Genomic DNA, 19,906 nt, shown 5'->3' on the forward strand with positions numbered 1-19,906 from the left:
TTTGGGCATACATTGCGTCATCGAGTTTTGAGTGCAGCTCGCGGATACAGCAGAAAAATGGCGACGGTCGATTTTCGACACTTGGGGACGCGGTGGACACCAGCGGAATCGTCATCTTCATCGTCGTTCGAACATACTTTGTAATTCCCGCCGAAGGACAGCGTGGCCAAGGCGATATTGCCCCGGTCGATGAGAGTGTCTGGGAGATAGGTAGCTTGGAGATGGCCGTAGAACCTGCTTTCCTGGACGCAATATTCAGCCATTTCTTCTGTCTTCTTCAACTTGATTTATTTCGAAAAAAAAATGTTCTTTTCCACGATTTCTGCACTGGACGCGTTTGGGATCGAAAATCTCACCTGCGCAGACTGGCTGCGCAGTTCAGGCGCTGAGATCCCTACCAATGGGCATCAAATGACCATCGGTCTAGTCCCCTTTGTCCCAGTATATCTGTTAGTGGCCTTTAACGACGTCTTCACAAATCATTCTTGGTTGAGCTTATCAACGAAATTGCACACACTGATGCCGCTCAGAACTCCCTTTCCGCACGATTTACTCACAATAATTATACACTTACAATTTGTTCAACTTTCTGTTGTTTTCAAAAAGACCTGCAGGCAATTGGCTCAGTTGATTACAGTACAGGTGCCTGTAGAGACAAACCGGAGCAAACCTTCTTAAGAAATGTGAAGGGAAATCATCATCAAGGCATTGCAACTCTTGGAAACTTATCAACTGTGCAATGCAATGGTTTTGATGACATTATCATTTTGATGGAGTACATGGCTGGTGAAGACACATCTTGGCAGGACTATTCGCTTACCTCATGGACTGTTGAACCCGTGCTATTACGGTATTCTAGATGACGCCCAAGCTGTTCGACCGTACTTTTATGGGGTGACTGTACATTGTGTATGTAGAGCGTCAGGCGAAATAGCACGTCATAGTACATTTGAGATCAGCGGGAAGAAGATGACGACGTCCACTAATTTAGTATCTGTGGACACGAATCTGTTGTGTGTGTGACTCTGTGTGTCAGCTATGATATCATCTTCTGTGGTTCCATGCCTAGTATGTACGTCTGAACCATCCTGCAAAGTTTGAATGACGTAGGTTGAGCGATCGCTCCGCGAAACATACTTTTTGAAATTCTCTTCATAGTATATCTTCCACCATTGAAATTTCGAATTTCTTCAAAAAAGGTGCTGAGAGGGGTGGCTTGCAACCTCGATATGGCTTGTTCCAGGCATGCTTTGGAGTCATCTTCTGTTGAAGTAGTGGCGGGGATCTGCCCTGCAACTGCTACAACAAAAAATGATTCGATCTGAGAAAGGGTGAGACCGCGAATCTCGGTTGAATATTGAGTATTTCAAGCCTTTTCACGACGAAGATGGAGTTCTTTTTGGAGATGGACGTCGCGGCAAAGGACATGGTGTCCGACTTCTGGCGTCTGGTGAAGCCAGGGATCATTTGTCCAGTCAGGTCGGCAGCCTAACCGTCGGTAAGCTTGTGTTTGGATCCCGTTCTGCTCGATGTGGTAGATCACAAACAATTTGATATCGCACAAATCGATCTCAGCATCGTGCGTACGGTATTTTATATTCAGAAAATCCCAAAGTGTCTCTGTGTGGCCGTCCTATGCCACGAGAAACTCCAATCAGGCTCCTATGTCCTCTGCCTTCATGATTGAATGTCCACTTCGTTTGAACAACGAACACAACAATCGAGGACGGCTTTGCAATGAAAAATACAGCTATACTGGAGCTGAAAAAAAGAAAGAAAAAAACGTGCTCCGGATGAGACTCGAGTGCACGCATACTCTCCCAGCAGGTGAAACGCAAATTTTTGTGAAAAATGCGTGTCGCCGACTGACCAGTAATTTCGCCTGACGGTGTGTGCGTGAGTGCGTGCATGCGTGTGTGTGTGTGTGTTTGTGTGTGGGTACCAGCTAGTCCGGTTGGTGGGTACATATACGCAAGATAATGTTAGGTCTGTTGCCAACATGCTCGACTGCTTGAAGGTGTATTGATGTATCTGCCACCTTTGTTGGTTTCAGGGTTCATATACTTTCTATTTGAAGTATACATACCTGTTGACCATGGACTGCTTCTGGCTACATTAACTCTTGTGTAATCACTGGTGCTAGTGAAGCTGATATTAGATCCACTCTGATTTAGCCACCCTCAAGTATTACACTCACTGGGGGCAGTGGAAACTGCAGTTGGATCCCAGGACGGACACCCTGATTCCGTTAATCCTTTTTCTGCACCTTGCCCTCACCCGCTTACTGAGGTGTGGTGATCCCGTAAGTGAGATCATTTTCAAGTCCACCCATAGTTTGGGGATTTCAGGGGGTGTCGGCCGTCGGTCGATCCAATTGAGTCCTCTTTCCAAGATTATTTTTGAGTTCCTATCTCCCCTCTCCCGGGAAGACCCACATGACCAATTTTGGCAGTGAGCAAGTACAGTACAGTACAGTACAGTGTGTGTGTGTGTGTGTGTGTGTGTGTGTGTGTGTGTGTGTGTGTGTGTGTGTGTGTGTGTGTGTGTGTGTCACTATGTGTGTTTTCTGCTCTGGTGGAGGACGGTTGTACTTTTTCGGGCTCTTGTTTCTGGCCTTGGTCCGTGCTTGTTCTCGCCGTTGTGGACGGCCTGGGGTGTCCCCAGCCGTACAGGCCAACAGTGCCTGAGGTGGGGTATTCATCGACAGGAGACTTGGTCGGATAGTTACGATGCTGACACTCTCCTCGTCGCCCCCACCTCGGAGTCCTTCGCGAGGCCTTGCAAGCCCGCGAGTGGAGCAAACTACCGCACGAAGACGACGACTTGGAACGACTCTGAGCATTGGCTCATGGAATATTCGCTCTGTTGACGGTTGTGGAGAGTGATGGGCCAGTTCAAGAGGCAGCCCTGAGAGGAATCGTTTCCAATGATAAGCCGGATCGCTGCCAGAGATGGCTCTCTCGAACATGGTCCCTGAGTCCCTGACCTAGTACCTCTCTCTCCGCGGACTGCCGTTGCTCGTCGTTCCATATATTACTGTCGGCCCCGCAGGGGGACACGTGACCGTAATGGCAGTGTTTACCAGGTACCAGGTGTGTGTGTGTGTGTGTGTGTGTGTGTGTGTGTGTGTGTGTGTGTGTGTGTGTGTGTGTGTGTGTGTGTGTGTGTGTGTGTCACTTCATAGCTGTGTGGTGTAGACCAGGCTGAATAGTGTCGGTCAATTCTTCAGCCTTGCAAGCTGTTGAATGGTGCGATCCCAGCACAAGCTGCTATGGCTTTGCTGTCGCATTGCTATCATCGTCTCTGGCGATGGGCGTCAAATGGTCAAATGGTCAAATGGTGTGTGTGTGTGTGTGTGTGTGTGTGTGTGTGTGTGTGTGTGTGTGTGTGTGTGTGTGTGTGTGTGTGTGTGTGTGTGTGTGTGTGTCTGCCACAATCCGCACATCAAAGGGACACAGTCAGCCCATCAACATCAACAACGGGTTGATGCAGGGGTGCTCTATGGCCCCCGTGCTTTTCAATCTATTCATGTGGGCCGTTTTCACTGTTTGGTCCCGGAGAGTGTCGGCAGTTCCTAGTGTTGGCATGGAGGTTCGCTATTGCATTGACGGAAAGTTGTTCGGCAAGCCGAGGACGCGAATGATATCGACCAAGTTTGGGGAATGCCAGTTCGCCGACGATTCAGCCTTGTTAATTAACGAATACACGTGACGGTGCTCAGCTCGCACTCTCTGTATTCCAGGCGACTGCTGCTGATTTTGGACTAACTGTCAGCACTACCAAGACCCAATTCATGGTGTGCGGCAGCAACATCCAAGATGCAGACTGTGTCCCACTCACGCTGGCGGATGTTGAGATCAAGAATGTGGCTGAATTCAGGTATCTGGGTTCCATTATCGCCAGCAACAGCCGTTCGGCAGTGGATGTCAACGCCCGCATTGCGAGTGCCTCCAAGGCCTGTGGTGCTTTACAGCGCCCTGAATTTGCCAATGGTCAGCTTCCTGTGTTCTTGAAGAGGTGTGTTTTCAACGCGTGTGTCATGTCCTTACTACTATACGATTCTGAGTGCTGGGTCCCCCTTCAGGGCGACTTGCAACGCCTGTCCACCTTCCATATGCGTTGCGTCCGCTCTATCCTTGGTGTGTCGAGACAGCAGATGTGGGATGCCCACATCAGCAATGCTGAACTATTGCGTATGTGGAGCGATCCGGAGACCATCACCTGTAAGCTTCGGCATCGTCGGCTAGAGTGGCTAGGTCATCTGGCGCGCATGGATGACACCCACATGCCGAAGTGCCTTCTGTTTGGCCAGCTCCCACCTGTCAGACGTGCCCATGGACCAAGGAAACGGTGGAAGGACTGCGTGTCGGTCGATCTTCGACATAACCAAATTGTGAACTGGTGCCAGACTGCTAGCACATCTTGCATGGAATGCCGATGTAGATACCAAGACCAGGATAAGGAACTGGCCGCAGCAGCCCCTGTTGTGTGCCCCACCTGTGGAAAGGTCTGCTCTACACCAAGTGATCTTTTAAAAGCGCCACAAGTGCACAGCGGAGCGTCGCAAGCCAGTCCATCAGCAGCTTTGTGCATGTCAATGCGCAGATTGTGGGAAATGGTACCGTAGCAGGGGTGGAATCGGTAGACCTCGCCAGAACCGCCCAACAACGGATGAACGTGCCGAGTTTCCACTAATGTGTCAGCACTGCTCTCGGAGATTTCGGCAGTCCAGGGACCTGACCCGGCACCGGCGTGTTTGCTCCTCTCCCTCCTCCCGCAATGGGACCACGTAACCTTTAAGGCAGTGGGTCAACAGGACAGGACAGGACAAGTCTGTGTGTGTGTGTGTGTGTGTGTGTGTGTGTGTGTGTGTGTGTGTGTGTGTGTGTGTAAACAGGAAAGAGCCACTGACTTCATCACCAACACACACCTCTGCTTCCATGCCGCAATGGAACTGCAGGCGTAGCTCTGTGAGTTCCTCAAGTACGCCCAGCTTGAGAAGGCATGCAGAGAGAGAGAGAGCAGGGCACGGCACGGAATCATACGCTTCCAGGGATGCACCATGGCTCTGGTTTTGTTCAATCTCTTTTTTTTGGTGTTTTACGATGTGCTGGAGAGATGCGATGCGTCAGGCCAGCACTGATTCTGGTATACCACTGTCCTACAACATCAATTGTCAGCTTTACTCCCGTGCTAAGGGTACCCTTCAAGTGCAACTCCACGACTTTGAATTTGCGGACGATGCCATTTTGTTGTCAATGAGTCGGGCTGAGGCTGAGCAGTCGGTTCAGACTTTTCATCGTGTTGCATCCTCGTTTGGTTTGTCCGTCAGTTCGTTGTATACGACCTGTGTTCTGTCCATTTCACTCTACGGTGCTGATTTATGTGCTCCGCTTCGTCACGACTTGGATCTGCTGGATAACTTTCACCACCGGAGCATTCGCTCCATCTTATGTGTATCTCGGCATCAGCAATGGGAGGAGAAGATCTCATCGGCAACGCTCCGTGCGCGCTGGGGTGACACTACACCAGTATCAGACCTTGTTCGGCGTCGGCGGTTGAAATGGCTCGGGCACGTCGTGCGCATGCCTGCAGACCGTGCTCCCGTTCAGATTTTGTTGGATGGTTGAGTGGTCGTCGCCCTCCTTGTGCCCCCCCCCCCCCCCGCGTTGCTGGAAAGACGTTGTCCAGAGAGAAATGAAGGCAGCTGGCGTGGATTCCTGGTTTCAGAATGCACGAGATCGGCAGAACTGGAGGATGAGAAGGCCAACTCCAGTTCTGGACGACGAGCCACCCGAACGATACAGAACATGTCCGTTGGCGTACGTGTCTACACCGGCTCCGTTCAGCCGGGTCTCCGTCAGTCCGAGGATGTCAAGCCTGTATTGGTCGAAATCTTGTATTATTGTAATTTTCTTGATGTTGCTTTTCAAGGAACGAGCGTTGAATGTTCCTGCTCTGAGGGACGAGTCATTCTTACTGCGCTCCGTGATATAGTTGCCTTCGGCTTATTCAAGTAATCCATCTAGTAGTAACTTGTCTGTCTGAAAACATTTTCAAGGAACAAAAGTCTCTCGCAAGAGTGAGAGCTGCCGGGAGTTTAACCCGACAAACCATTTGAAGGATAATGGTGCTACTTAATACTTGTGAACTCAAAGGTTTGGTGCTAGGTATGCAAGAGAGGTAGTGTGAGCATAGAGTGGGGACTGCAAGGTGTAGAATATTAGTTATATGTGTCAGGAATAGGGTGAAGCTGTTACACCCTCCTACCCTTATCCTTGTGGTTTGGAAGGCTTAGGAACACAATATACTGCAGGAAGGAAGAGTTCAAGAAACTGACACAGAATGAAAAATATACGCAAAAATGAAACATTTGTTGCGGATTTCTGTTCGACTATGATTTACGCATGTTGTTGGATTTGATTCTTGTCTGGTAGAGTCCGGTGTCTGATGTCATAATGGTCTGAGTGTACGTGCGAGTATGGTGTGATGTGTGACGTTTATGGTACCTGCGAAATTTGAGCGAAATCTGAGAGATCGAGTTGCATATATGTTCTGGTTTTCTCAGACATGCTCTCTTAATGGACTCGCATGGAGAGCTAAGGATAATATAAGGAAAAAGAACCCAGGAACTACAAGCTATGCTATAATGTCCACTAACACCACCAGTCACTAAACAATCAGCTCATGCGATAACACTACACGACTCTGGTGTTTTTGGTACTCATGTTACACTACTAACAGGCTAACAGCTCTATCACAACTTGGATGCGCACTCCAACAGCTTTCCAACTTGGAAGGTTCTAAGATCTAAGTGGCATTCAAGACTGGAATCGTCTCCCATCTGCCCTGCTATGCAACCTCCCCACGCAGAAGGGAATGCAGGCATTCAAGGAAGGCGCCCACAAATCTTTCCACAGTCGAGATTGGCACTCAGCCACAGATGCCCTCTGAACCCTCCCTGGACACCCTCTCCGATCATCTTTCCACAGTTCACCCTCCATACAAATGTACTCCCCCTCCTCTCCCCCTGTGCCCACTCCTCCCCACTTTTTGGTGCACTGAAGTGTCGCTGAAACCGAGACCTCAGGTGGGCGGAGATGCTCCAGTTTCACCACCACAGTTGCGTCTGCAACCACCTCTGTCATGTAATATTCTGTTCTCGAGGTTCGTGGTTTCTCGTAACAAAAAAGGTACAGCCAGATGTGCGGCAACTAGCTACAACAGGACCCGGAAACAGGAATTTTACACCTCTAAATTTCAGCACTGCACTGGAAATTCCAGAGAGACCTGGAAAATAATCAAGGAGTTGACAGACAAACAGTCTACGTACAGGGATCCATGGTGCATGGTGGACGTGATTCGAGACGCTTTTTCGGAAGTTGTGGAATATCCAGTTCGCCCTGCACAACTACCACTACCCCTTGGGCCTCCACCTGCGGTGCACTTCTCGGAATTCTAGCCAGTCTCCAATACATCTACCCGAAAATGTTCATACAATTGGACACCAGAAAAACCACTGGGGATGTGATGATATTCCAGCAGGTCTCCTCCAGATGCATGCTGACATCCTGGCACCGCCACTCATGCTACTATTTAGTAAGTCATTTTAAAGAGAAGGACAGTTTCCTGCGGCAGTGAAGGTGGGTAAGATACAGCATCTGTTCAAGTTTGGTGACCCTAGCCAACCCAAAAATTACCGGACCAGTCTTCCTATTGCCGATAGTGTCAAAAGAGCTTGAACTTATTGTTCATAAGCAGCTTCTGCAGTACCTCAACATGAACACTTTCTTGCCTACGAATCAGTTTGGTTACAGATTCCAGCATTCCAAAGCAGATGACTTAACGTTAGCTGTAGAGAATATCAATGAGGCACAAGCTGCCGGGCAGCATACCGGAGTGGCATTTATCGACATGTCGAAAGCCTTCAGCAAGGTAAAGCATAGCATTATGGCTGAGGACCTCTTCAAACTGGGTCTCACTAGCACCGCTTTGCAATGGTTTTCAGACTACTTGGTATATCGCTGGCAATACGTGGAGACAGGAAAACCCAGATGTACAACTCATGACAGTCGGGGGTTCCTCAAGGGTCAGTTCTCGGACCTCTGCTCTTCGTTCTGTGTCAGTCCTTTTTTTGCTGTCGAGGAGGCCAAAGCAACTTATTTGTGGTACCACCTGCTAGCACTGCTCGTTCTGCTAAGCGCCTAACGCACACTGGAGCCATCATGTGGAATAGATCGCCATCAGCAGAAAAATGTTCAAATAGGTATTTTGGATTTCAAATATCAAACCGTGCAGTATATATCATCAGCTACGTAGGTTTTCCATTGCTCATCATCATCATCATCATCATCATCATCATCATCATCATCATCTGCGTTGCCGAAAAAATAATAATAATAAAATAATATATTTGTGAAAAGAAGAAGGACAAAATGTTACGAGTTATGACTAACTGTCCACCAACGTAACCAGATCTTATACAGTCAGCGAGTGCGACAAAATTGTAGAAAACTGACAAAGAGTACTGAGACATTCGGCGACCTGACACCTAGCTCCAACACTACTCCAAGGCGCAAACCAACAACCTTCCAACTTGGAAGGCTCAGGTTCGGAAAGGTCCAAGAGGGTAAGGGAAGCGCAACGAAGAAGAGCAAGAGCTTCGCACCACGGCAACAAAGAATGCCGAAAGTTACTGGATGATGACGAAACTAGTAAGCTTATTGGACATACCGGCCTTACTACAACTCGACGACGCAAAGCAACAGACCACCCAACTTGGGAGGCTCAAGCTTATGTAATAAACAGAGAAAGGGGAAGCTAAGCGAAGACTAATTGTGACAAACCGAAACGTTCAACACCCTACTGAACTCCACTATCATGTATGATGGACTAGTTATGTACAATAACAAGTAGTTCCACAAGACGTACGTTTCGCCGTATAGGTCATGACGGCTCATCAGGTGTGCAAAATGCAAAATTGGCTCACCATCCGAGTAAAATAAAAAAATGTAAAAAAGAGAAGAAACACATGAGAACGAGTTATGCAGCAACTATCCACGACTGTATCAAGTTGGAACGCTGTTGGTTTGCGCACTGGAGATGTGTTAGAGCTAGGTCTCGGGTGACTGAATGTCTGAGTAGCCTGTCAGTTTTGTGCCATATTATCGCACTTTCTGACCGTTTATCATCTTGTTGCAGTCGTGGATAGTTGCTTCATACCTCGTTCTCATGTGTTTCTTCTCTTTTTTTACATTGATTACTGGCTCGGTATCCGAGTTTAAGATAAAAATAAAATAATAAACGGCATTATTCAGCTGTGTAAGCAGCAGATGCACAGTGTGACTGCCAAGCATGTATGTCAGATGCCAACTGGCAATTCTCATGCAGTGACATGCCAGTCCACGAAACAATATTGTCAGCAAAGGAAATCTTCGGACGACCACGCTTTCTCCTACCATCCACGATACCAAACATCACAACACGTACAAGCTCGCAGCCAGATGCGCGGCATGTGGGCCCGAAATAGGTCAGTTAGCGTATCTTGACCCTGGCTAGCAGCTGTTTTCATTGCTCTCTGGATTGATATCTCTTCGTTGCAACCTACCTTCCGTTTTCTTTCTCTTTTTTCCTATCTCTACTTTTCAACAATAATAATAATAATAATTTCAGAACTAAATATTGCGACAGAGCTTTCGGCCATATTTTCAATTCATTCCATTCCCAACTCATCACAACCACGCGCTCTTCAGCCGAACCATACAGACACCAGCAAGGACACTTCCGTTGAGAGATGATATTGCTCCACGCCTCTAGACAGCTGTTTCGCTCCCTGTCGGAGCTCATCAGTAGAGGATGATAATGATGGTAATGGAGGAATGATCATTCTTATACACCAGAAATGGCGCAAGTGCACGCTTTCCACATATCAATGGCATATGCAAGCTGCTAAAATGGTAAAGTGTGAGAACAGCGATAAATAATCATAGTACGCGCTCATTGGTGGAGAAATACACCACACAAGCGACGAAAATCTTACTCGGAATACTGATGCCAATGAAAAGTACATGTATGTTGTTTATTATTATGATGTTGCAATGTCCATATATGCAGGCGAGGCGAGACTCACCGCCGAGATCCCCCAACGCGACAGGCTTGGTTGCCGTTCAGGATTCACACCGACCTGTCCGCCCGTCAACAGGATCGACAGCGGGAGGCCCCACTGATGCCGATGTCGATGTACACCAGGAAACTTGTAGTCATGAGTGTGATACTAACAGGTCTAGTAGCAACCACTGACAAACGAGAGGCCAGCTGGGGCATTCACTCCAGTCAGGGATGCTTGGTCGACGCTTCGTATCAGCAGCTCAGCTCAGTTTGATCAAAGATGTTGCAGATGTGTCGTGCTTTCCTCCTTCCTTCTTCACCGACTCGTCTTGTCATCTCTGCTTCTTTCTTCGCCGACTCTTCGTGTCCACTCTGCTCTGCCACTAACGGCGCATTAAAACTTCAGAACTAAATATTGCGACAGAGCTTTCGGCCACATTTTCAATTCATTGCATTCCCAACTCATCACAACACGTGCTCTTCAGCCGAACTATACAGACACCAGCAAGGACACTTCCGTTGAGAGATAATATTGCTCCACGCCTCTAGACAGCTGTTTTAGCAGCTTGCAAATGCCATTGATATATGTGGAAAGCGCGCACTTGCGCCATTTCTGGTGTATAAGAATGATCATTCCTCCATTACCATCATTATCATCCTCTACTGATGAGCTCCGACAGGGAGCGAAACAGCTGTCTAGAGGCGTGGAGCAATATTATCTCACAACGGAAGTGTCCTTGCTGGTGTCTGTATGGTTCGGCTGAAGAGCGCGTGGTTGTGATGATTTGGGAATGCAATGAATAATAATGATCAACGCAATAAATAGAGTAAGCTGCGCACTCAGTACAAACACCATAAGCAAAACTTGTTTTCATGTAAATAAAGAAGCTTGTTTTACCGCGCTAGTTAGGGTCTAAATTATTACTTGCATTGTGCGTATATGTAGGACTCAGTGAGCAGTCACATCTCGATGACCGATCACGATCCCCGTGACCAATCAAACAGTCACAAATCCCCAAAGAGCAGTCATAAAGTCACACACCAGTTTGAATCCCGATGACCAGTCAGAAACAGTCGCGACTTTCTCCGTGAACGGTCACAGGATCCACGTCAAAATATTACGACTCAACTGTAGGCATTCACGCGTTCAGCATACTTTTTTCCTTCACAGGTTTCAGAAGTGAGCAAGAAAGATGACGATCAACTCTCGATCTCCGCGTAGTTTACTTGTAGCTCGAGTCTGGTGTGTGTGCGCTCCTCTCCAAAACGAAGGGTGGTTGAAAATCTTGCAGGCTTCAGATAGAATTCCTTTTGAGAGGACGTTCTGGCTAGTAGATTGTGCTATTCAGCATATTTGAAGAACAAACTAAATTACTTCGTCGTTCAGAAAAGCTATTTCGGAATATTTCCAGTCATGCCGATCTTGCTAGAACAGAGACTGACTTCAACTGATCCAGCATACAAGCAGCACTCGATTTGTGTTTTTGGAGAGGATGAGTGGCAAGATTACGGAGTCAGAAGTGGACATCGTCGACGATGCAGAGACGAAAATATAGTGAAGATGGAAATGAAAATATGTTCATCTCCAAGAAGGTACTGAGTACATCAAGCACCTTCGTGTGTGTAGCTCTGTCTTTCTTGTGGAAGACTCCACAGAAAAACAATGTCCAGCTTGTTGAAACTGAAACTGCCTCTCAGTTGAAGTCGTTCAGGAAGACATCTATTCAAGACATCATTGATCCATTCTCAAGAACCATCGTAAGAAATTAAATCAAGTCATGTTTATCGATAAGAATGGCGAACTAGACCAGAGAAGTGTGAGTGTCTTGTTTTGACTGCAGGAAACTGTATTTCAATATTGTGGCTCAACGTAGTGCTTACGCAGTTTACTGCTTCGAACACATCTTCATTCCTACTCCCAAAATAACTCAAATTTATTGATGTAACATTATCATGATTATGGTACATGGTCTTTCTCGTTGTGCTGCTATTACGTGTATAAGTACATGCATACGAGTACTGTGTACCGTTTACTGTCTCCTTGTCAGTGTTTTTGGGCGATCCTCCACACCTTCATTTGTCTTCTAATTATTAATTTTATAGAAATATTCACTCACTTCAACTTCTTTTGATTGCTGGTGCGAATGTAGCCTGCGATGCCTGCTTGTTAGTGAGAGTGCACCAGACATGTATCGATATGTATGTCTGACGAGATGTTCTTGAACTGGCATGCTGCTTTGACAAGAGCTTCGCTAAAATAAGGTTTAGAATTGGGTGCTCAATGGCCTGGAGGAATTAATCATGTTTGCGATCAGTATCACCAAGAGTACGGTTCTTCCGTCTGCGCATCTCTTCTTGGCTTGTGGATTGGTTGAAAAGATATAAAATAATAATACAGAAATACTTGTGTCCAAGTGTCGTCATGAAAACAAGTTCTACCTCCGTAACGTTGTCCGCAAGGTCCCGTGAATCTAGGTGGTAGTCCCGCTGCCTATTTGTGTGTGAGTAAGTGTGCGCGCGCATGTGTGAGTGTGTGTGTGTGTGTGCATGCGTGAGAAAGAGAGTGCATGTGTGTGTGAGAGGGAGATAGAATGTGTGTGTGTGTGTGTGTGTGTGTGTGTGTGTGTGTGTGTGTGTGTGTGTGTGTGTGTGTGTGTGAGAAAGAGATTTAGAGAATGTGTGTGTGTGCGTGCGTGGATGTGTGTGTGTGTGGATGTGCATGGATGTGTGTGTGTGTGTGGATGTGCGTGTGTGTGTGTGTGTGTGTGTGTGTTGTAGAGAATGAATGTGTGTGTGTGTGAGAGAGAGAGAGATTTAGAGAATGAGTGTGTGTGTGTGTGCGTGTGTGTGCGCGTGTACGCGCGCATGAGTGTGAGTGTATGTGTATGTGAGAAAAGGGAGAGAGTATGGGTGTATGTGTGTGTAATGGTGTGGGCATGTGTGGATATAGCATTTTTAAAGTCACCAGCTCTATTCTATGTCATTCACGCTGGAACTGCTGCTGCATAGCCCCAAGTCTGAAGACTTGGCAACTTCACGCCTGCACCTGACTCTTGCGCTATGATACGCGTCGCCTATGATACCCCTCAGAATTTCCCACCTTGCTCCCATTTATGTTCAGGCTGCCCGCTTAGGAGCCTGACGATCGTAGTAATACGTGAAACTCAGAGTTGTGACAAAGCCTCCAATCTCTCTTGTAATACAGAAATACATATATTCTGCCTGTGACTACTCACAGAGAAAGAGTGGTCACAACTGTACATTCCGCATGTAACTGTTCGCATGGAATTATAGTGGTCACAACTGTATTCTGTGACCGCTCATAGGGAATCATAGTTTCCACAACAAATCCTGCAGTACGAAGCACCCTGCGTGCAGTCACGAACTGTGTGCTTTACACATGTACATGTATGGTGATTTGTGACTGGTCAGGGGGCATTGTGACTGGTAAACTAATTTGTGACTGGTCATGGGGGGTTTGTGACTGTTTGACTGGTCACGGGGACCGTGATTGGTCGCGGGGCCTTGACTGGTCACTGAGTCCTACATATATATATATTGAGTTAAGAGCTTTTGTTGATTTGCCAGTAATCCTCTGATGAGATGGCGACGAAAACGTTTAGGAACAAGCTTCTTTATTAACATGAAAACAAGTTTTGCCTATGGTGTTTGTACTGAGTGCGCAGCTTACTCTATTTATTGCGTTGATTACATTTTTATCTCCACGGAAGCTTTTTAATAATAATAATAATAATAATTTGAAACTCGGATGTTGAGCCATAAATAAATGTAGAAGAGAAAAGGACATATGGATACGAGTTAAGAGTAACTCTCCATCACTGTAACATGATACTATATACAGTCAGAAAGTGCAATAACTAGCTAGGTGTCAGGACGTCGAATGTCTCAGTACTCTGTCAGTTTTGTGCCTAGTTATTGCATTTTCTGACTGTATATAGTATCATGTTACAGTGATGGAGAGTTACTCTTAACTCGTATCCTGTCGGAGTCGTGGTGACGCCTGGTACCGTTCAGGTTTCAACAGGTCACATTACAGGACTGCACTTTGCGTGCATTCATCGAGCACTACACCTGTAGCCATGCTTGACTGCCTCAAGCTCCATACATGTGCATGACTCATACCATAATACGATAAGGTCAAGTGTCTGACCGCCAACACGTACTCATTAGACTACGTCACGCATTCACCATTGACAGTGTTGCTTGTACTCCCTATACACATCGACGCTTGCTTATACATGTAGCTGTGTATTCTTTGTTCTACAGTCAGTTCTAGCTAGGTTCTTGATAGGTTTTGCTAGGGCATTGTTAGAGGGCATCCAAGATAATCCAAGATGGAGTTGGTGTTTTGAGAGTGAGAACTCGAACCAGTAAAGTTTGTCTCCATTGTTGAACGTGGGTTCGGAAAGTATCCGCAGTCGGTATTACAGTTACGGTACTGATGCAACCTGGTTCCGGGGAATACGGAACATAGTGGTTCTTCGAGCCGGATCACGTCCACGATGGAGAAGCTCAGGCGGAGTCAGCGCACGACGAAAGGCGTCGCAGCGCCAACACTCAGGTACACAGACACCCAGTCCTACGCTGGTGCTAGTGGTGGAGATGACAGGATGACCGAAAGTAGGAGCCAAGCCGTCACCGCGAATTCAGCTGACAGGCTCAGCGCCAGGATAGCCGTGTTACAATCGGAACAGGCTGTGGCGGAAAAGCGGCTGGAAATCGCCCGGTTGACGGAGCAGGTGATGTCGGAAGCCGAAGGGACGTTGAGGGAAAGGTCCGTTGAGACCTCCAGCTCTCCTGCGATGCGAGAAGAAGTCTTCCAGGAAGCGGGTGAGTTGCATGAGGCGGTTGCAGCCCAAGATACGTCGCTTATCGACTTTGACGATGATGTAGTTGCACCTAGTTCAGTTGCTGTTCCAACACCAACAGAGTCACACACGGTAGTCGGTGTAGAATCTCAGCCATCAGAAGGAGAGGCTTCCCATAGATCTACGCACGTAACGTCAGAATCAGCAGTAGGTCTACACCATGCAGAGGCCTGTCAGGCTAGCACACCCCCACCGGTAGACGTAGTGATAGACGCACATGTAGAGAGGGACTCAGATGTCCAGCATGTCCGTGCATTCACTCCGGCACACAGCTACCACTACCAGGCACCGCCATGCGTAGTCCAAGATCCGATTCATGAACACCTGAATGAACCTCCGTTTCATCAACCAGAACCGCAGGCACAGGCACAGACACAGGTACTTCAAAGAACGATTGAACACACCACTGCTGTTGTAGCCGATGCCACTTACGCTGACTATCTAAGCGAGCCCATTCAGTGGGGAGTAGGGCCCGAGCCCTGGGATAGGACATTCGTAGAGCGTCAGCAACTGCCGAGATCCAGTACTGGCAGTAGTCTACGCAGTGTAGAACGTGGGTTCCGGGCCAAGGAAGTTGCGTATCAGCAGCAACTACTACAGCTTCAGACGATGATCGATGAATCCGCGATCGTCGAGAAGCGGCGCCAGCGAGACGCTTACGCACTGCAGACGAACCTAGAGGAAGCTGAGGCGAGTAGGGCAATGGTCGAGCTAGCGTGCGACAAGCAAGCCAGGGATCTTGCGGGAGAACGAGAACGCAACGATGAGCTGGCCCGATCGATGACAGAGCTGAGGCAGCGGCTATTCGCAGCGGAGTATGCCCTACGAGAAAGCCGTGCCAGACAACGACGAGCGCCGAAGTCTGGTAGTGTCACTGAGCCTGTTAGAGAAGTACAAGGCTTACCGGTAGTGCAACCACAGCCTGCACAGGTCCACGAGGAGAGACGTGAGCGCTGCGAGTCGACCCGCAAGCACAAGGCATAGCGGTATCCCGAGCACTACGTCACCCAGTCACCCACACGCATCCATGCCAGTACCCGCACCACGAAAGCACCGTCGCGACACGAGTGCACGTGCACGCGGCTACATGACAGTCTCAGACTCCGACTCAGAGTCAGGGCCACGTGGATACTCTAGTGCCAGAGCTACGGAGACGTGTACCGGTGGTAAGGGCGCAGCAAGTAATGCGAGTGAGGTCGAAGACGCTTACATGAGTGGTTGTACCTCCACTACCGGTACTATTACTGGCAGCACAGTTAACAGCAATCCTGCGCGTCAGATGGCAGACCTGGCCAGTGAGTTTGTAGGTGCAATCACCCAGGCCCTACGTCAAGGGCAGACCTCCCAGGTCGAGAATAGTAACGCTGGCATCAGACAGCTGGCTGCACGCCATTCATCCACCAGCAGCAAGCTGCCAATCTTCTCTGGCAAGCCGAAGGAATGGCCCGCGTTCCTCGCGCTGTACCGAAGCAGCACGGAGCAATGCGCATACTCAAACGCAGAGAACGTCCAGCGCCTGCAGACCTGCCTGAAGGGACCAGCCCAGGAGGCAGTACAGCTGCTCCTGGCCGTGCCAGACTATGTAGACGAGGCCATCCGGACACTGGAGCGTCGTTTCGGCCGACCGGAATTGGTAGTGAAACAGCTAATCGAGCAGGCCAAGGCGCTGAAGCCAGCCAGAGCAGAGGACACGGACGCCCTGCACTCCTTGGCCACATCTGTGAGGAACATCGTCCTCACTATGAAGCTGCTAAAGAGCCATGGCCACAGGAACAACCCTGCGCTCCGTGATGAGCTGGTGGCCAAGCTGTCGCTCCCCCATCGAATGCAGTGGGGCGAGTATGTGAAGGCCAAGGGCCTTAGTACGGATGAACTAGACCTTGGTGTCTTGTCTGAGTGGTTGGCCGAACGAGCGGAAGCCGCCTTTCTGGTGACACCAACCTCCACCAAGACGGCCGCCGTTCAGCCAACCCCACCGCCTAGAAGGTCAACGACCCTGGCCGCAGTAACAGCGGGCACTACCCGCGACGCCACCTCTGACTCCCCAAGGAAGAAGAAGAGCTGCAGGAAGTGCATGGAAGAGCACGCAATGGCGCAGTGCAAGGAGTTCCAACAGCTACCCGTCCAGAAGCGATCAGAGCTGGTGCGCCTCTTGGGCCTGTGTGTGAGCTGTCTACAGGACAGCCACTTCGCCAGAAATTGCACCTCGAGCCACTGCAGGAAGTGCAAAGGCAAGCACAACACGCTGCTCCACAGGGACGACTCTGACAGACCTAGCAGCGGTAGCCAACAAAACGCCGCTCGCACCAACACCGCGAATATGGCTTCTGCAGCGAGCGCCCTGCATGCCGAAACCCCAGCAAACCTACCAGCTCTGATGACGACTGTGGGGACAGTGAGATGTGGAGACGTCGAGCTACAAGCAACGATCATACTGGATTCTGGGTCCACCTGCAGCTTCATCACCACCGACATGGCTGAGAAGCTGAATGCCCCACCCGGTGAGACCACGTCCGTGCGCACGACTGTTCTCGGTGGCAGCTGTCTGCAGCACGAGTCCAGGATCGCTCCCATAGAGATCTGTCACAAAGACTCAACTGCAACAACCCCAGTGCAGGCGGTCGTTCTCCCTCAGATAACCGCCGACATGCAACGTGTGGACTGGGATGCGCAGAAGGCAAGCTGGCCACACCTGCGCGGGATGAATCCGGATACCCCAGCTAACCCAACTGTGGACATCCTACTGGGCCTTGACGTTCCACAGTTGCACGCCTCGCTAGCCGAACGCCGTGGGCCTGGCCATGGTCCAATCGCAAGAAAGACACCACTCGGATGGATTTGTTTCGGTCTCCTGGAGGGGAGCGGAACATCGGCGGAACCAACCGTCCACCACGCCACACATGCCGCGACCGCAGAGCCCACCGAGCCAACCCTGGAGCTGAATGCCATGGTGCGTAGCATGTTCAATTTAGACACCATCCGCTCTACAGCCACGGGAGAGACCATGTCTCGAGCTGAGCGTGAAGCCGAGAAGGTGACTGACGACACCATGAGCCTCAACAACAACCGTGTCACCATTGGCATCCCGTGGGTCGCTGAAGACAGAAGCCTCACGTGACCTCGAACAGACCGATGGCCCAACAACGACTGGCGAGTCTCCAACGGTCCCTGTACAAACGACCTGAGCTCGCCGCAGCGTACGCCGGTGTCATCCAACAGTACCTGACGAAGGGGTATATCCGCGAGGTGCCCGAGACGGAAGTGCACAACGATGCGGATGACCAGTGGTTCCTGCCCCACTTTCCCGTGATCAAGGAGGACCGCACCACCACCAAGGTGCGGATAGTGTTTGACGCGGCGGCCAAGAAGAACGACGTCTCGATCAACGAGGAGATGCACGCCGGCCCAGCACTACAGAACAACATCGTGAGTTGCCTACTCAAGTTCTGTAAGGAACCTGTGGCTCTGATGGCAGACATCAGCGAGATGTTCCCGCAAGTGGAGCTGGCTGAGAGAGACCGCAGGTATCACCGATTCCTATGGGAGGTCGACGGAAGAGCCAAGGTGTTCGAGTTCCAGCGAGTGTGCTTCGGGTGTAAGGCGTCGCCATACCTCGCCGGAAAGGCCGTCCAGGCTGTCGCGGCCACCTATGCCGCCGAAGGGTCACCCACACACACCATCATCATGGACAACCTCTATGTGGACGACCTACTCGCGTCTGCGCCAACGCCAGAGGCGGCGGTGGGCCTACGTACTGACGTCCAGGAGACACTGGTCAAGGGAGGCTTCCATCTACGGAAGTGGATGTCGAACAGTGCAGAGGTCATGAAGTCTGTGCCAGAAGCCGACCGGGCGCCGAACACGCTGATCTTGGTAGCTGACCACCAACACCCCACGCTACCCTGCGTGAAGACGCTAGGAGTCGCCTGGGATGCTGAGAGCGACCATTTCACGTTCAAGTACCAGGTGCCCGTCATCACGCAGTACACCAAGCGCACTGTCCTGAGCAAGATGGCCTCTCTGTTTGACCCACGAGGGCAAGTGTCACCCTACACCATCCGAGCAAAGGTCAGGTTCCGGGACGCCTGCCTCCGCGGGCTGGAATGGGATGAGGAGTTCGCAGAGCCTGAGGCTAAGGGTTGGAGGAAGTTCTTCGAGGAACTGCCCAAGCTAGAAGCCGTGAGAGCCACCAGGTCATTCAAGGACCCAGACCGGGATCCGGCCGATGCAGAGCTCAGCCTCCATGCGTTCGTTGACGCATCCGACGCAGCAGTCGCAACAGCAGTCTACGTACGGGCGAGTTATCCAGACGGCATGGCTCGGTCCACGCTGGCCATGGCCAAGGCTAAACCAGCCCCGCTACACCGACAGTCGATCCCCATGCTTGAGCTACGAGCAGCTGTACTCGGCGCCGAGGTAGCCGAACAAGTCGCCCAAGCCCTCGGCATCAGCTCGTCCGACATCACGTACTGGAGTGATAGCCTCAATGTCCTGTACTGGCTTCGCTCACACAGCCGCCGTTTCAAAGTCGAGGTGGGCAACAGGGTCAGCAAGATCCAAGCACTGTCGGACCCCCGTCAGTGGAGGCACGTTCCGACATCAATCAACCCTGCGGACAAGGGCACCCGGGGCCTATCTGCAGCCCAGCTCGCATCCGATGACGACTGGTGGCATGGCCCGAAGTTCCTACGCGGACCCGAGAGTGCATTCCCGGCGCGGCCGATCGAGGTTCCCAGTAGTCTGCCGGCAGAGCTGAAGAAGCGATCCGCTATGTCGTTCAGCGCGGTTCCAGGGAAGTACCAGCTTGACCCCTCCAACTTCTCGTCTTGGACGCGGCTCATCCGTGTCACCGCTTGGTGTCAGCGCTTTGTACGTAACGTCCGTATACCGAGGGAGGCTGGCGCCAACAG

General features: G+C 50.1%; 1 protein-coding gene across 5 annotated transcripts in view; it reads right to left on the minus strand.

Annotated features, from left to right (window-relative positions):
- LOC135825798 (sushi, von Willebrand factor type A, EGF and pentraxin domain-containing protein 1-like) overlaps positions 1 to 19,906 on the minus strand; it is a 579,302-nt gene that overhangs the window by 348,909 nt on the left and 210,487 nt on the right. For 4 of the 5 annotated variants that reach the window (XM_065338421.1, XM_065338424.1, XM_065338423.1 and 1 more), the window contains exon 7: positions 575 to 646. The exons of the other annotated variant lie outside the window; for it this stretch is intronic. In XM_065338421.1, coding sequence (XP_065194493.1) covers positions 575 to 646 — 72 coding nt within the window. The remainder of the gene's footprint in view (positions 1 to 574; positions 647 to 19,906) is intronic. 5 annotated transcript variants of the gene reach the window in all.

The sequence above is a fragment of the Sycon ciliatum genome, chromosome 10 (genome assembly GCF_964019385.1).
Source record: "Sycon ciliatum chromosome 10, ocSycCili1.1, whole genome shotgun sequence".
Taxonomy (NCBI): Eukaryota; Metazoa; Porifera; class Calcarea; order Leucosolenida; family Sycettidae; genus Sycon; species Sycon ciliatum.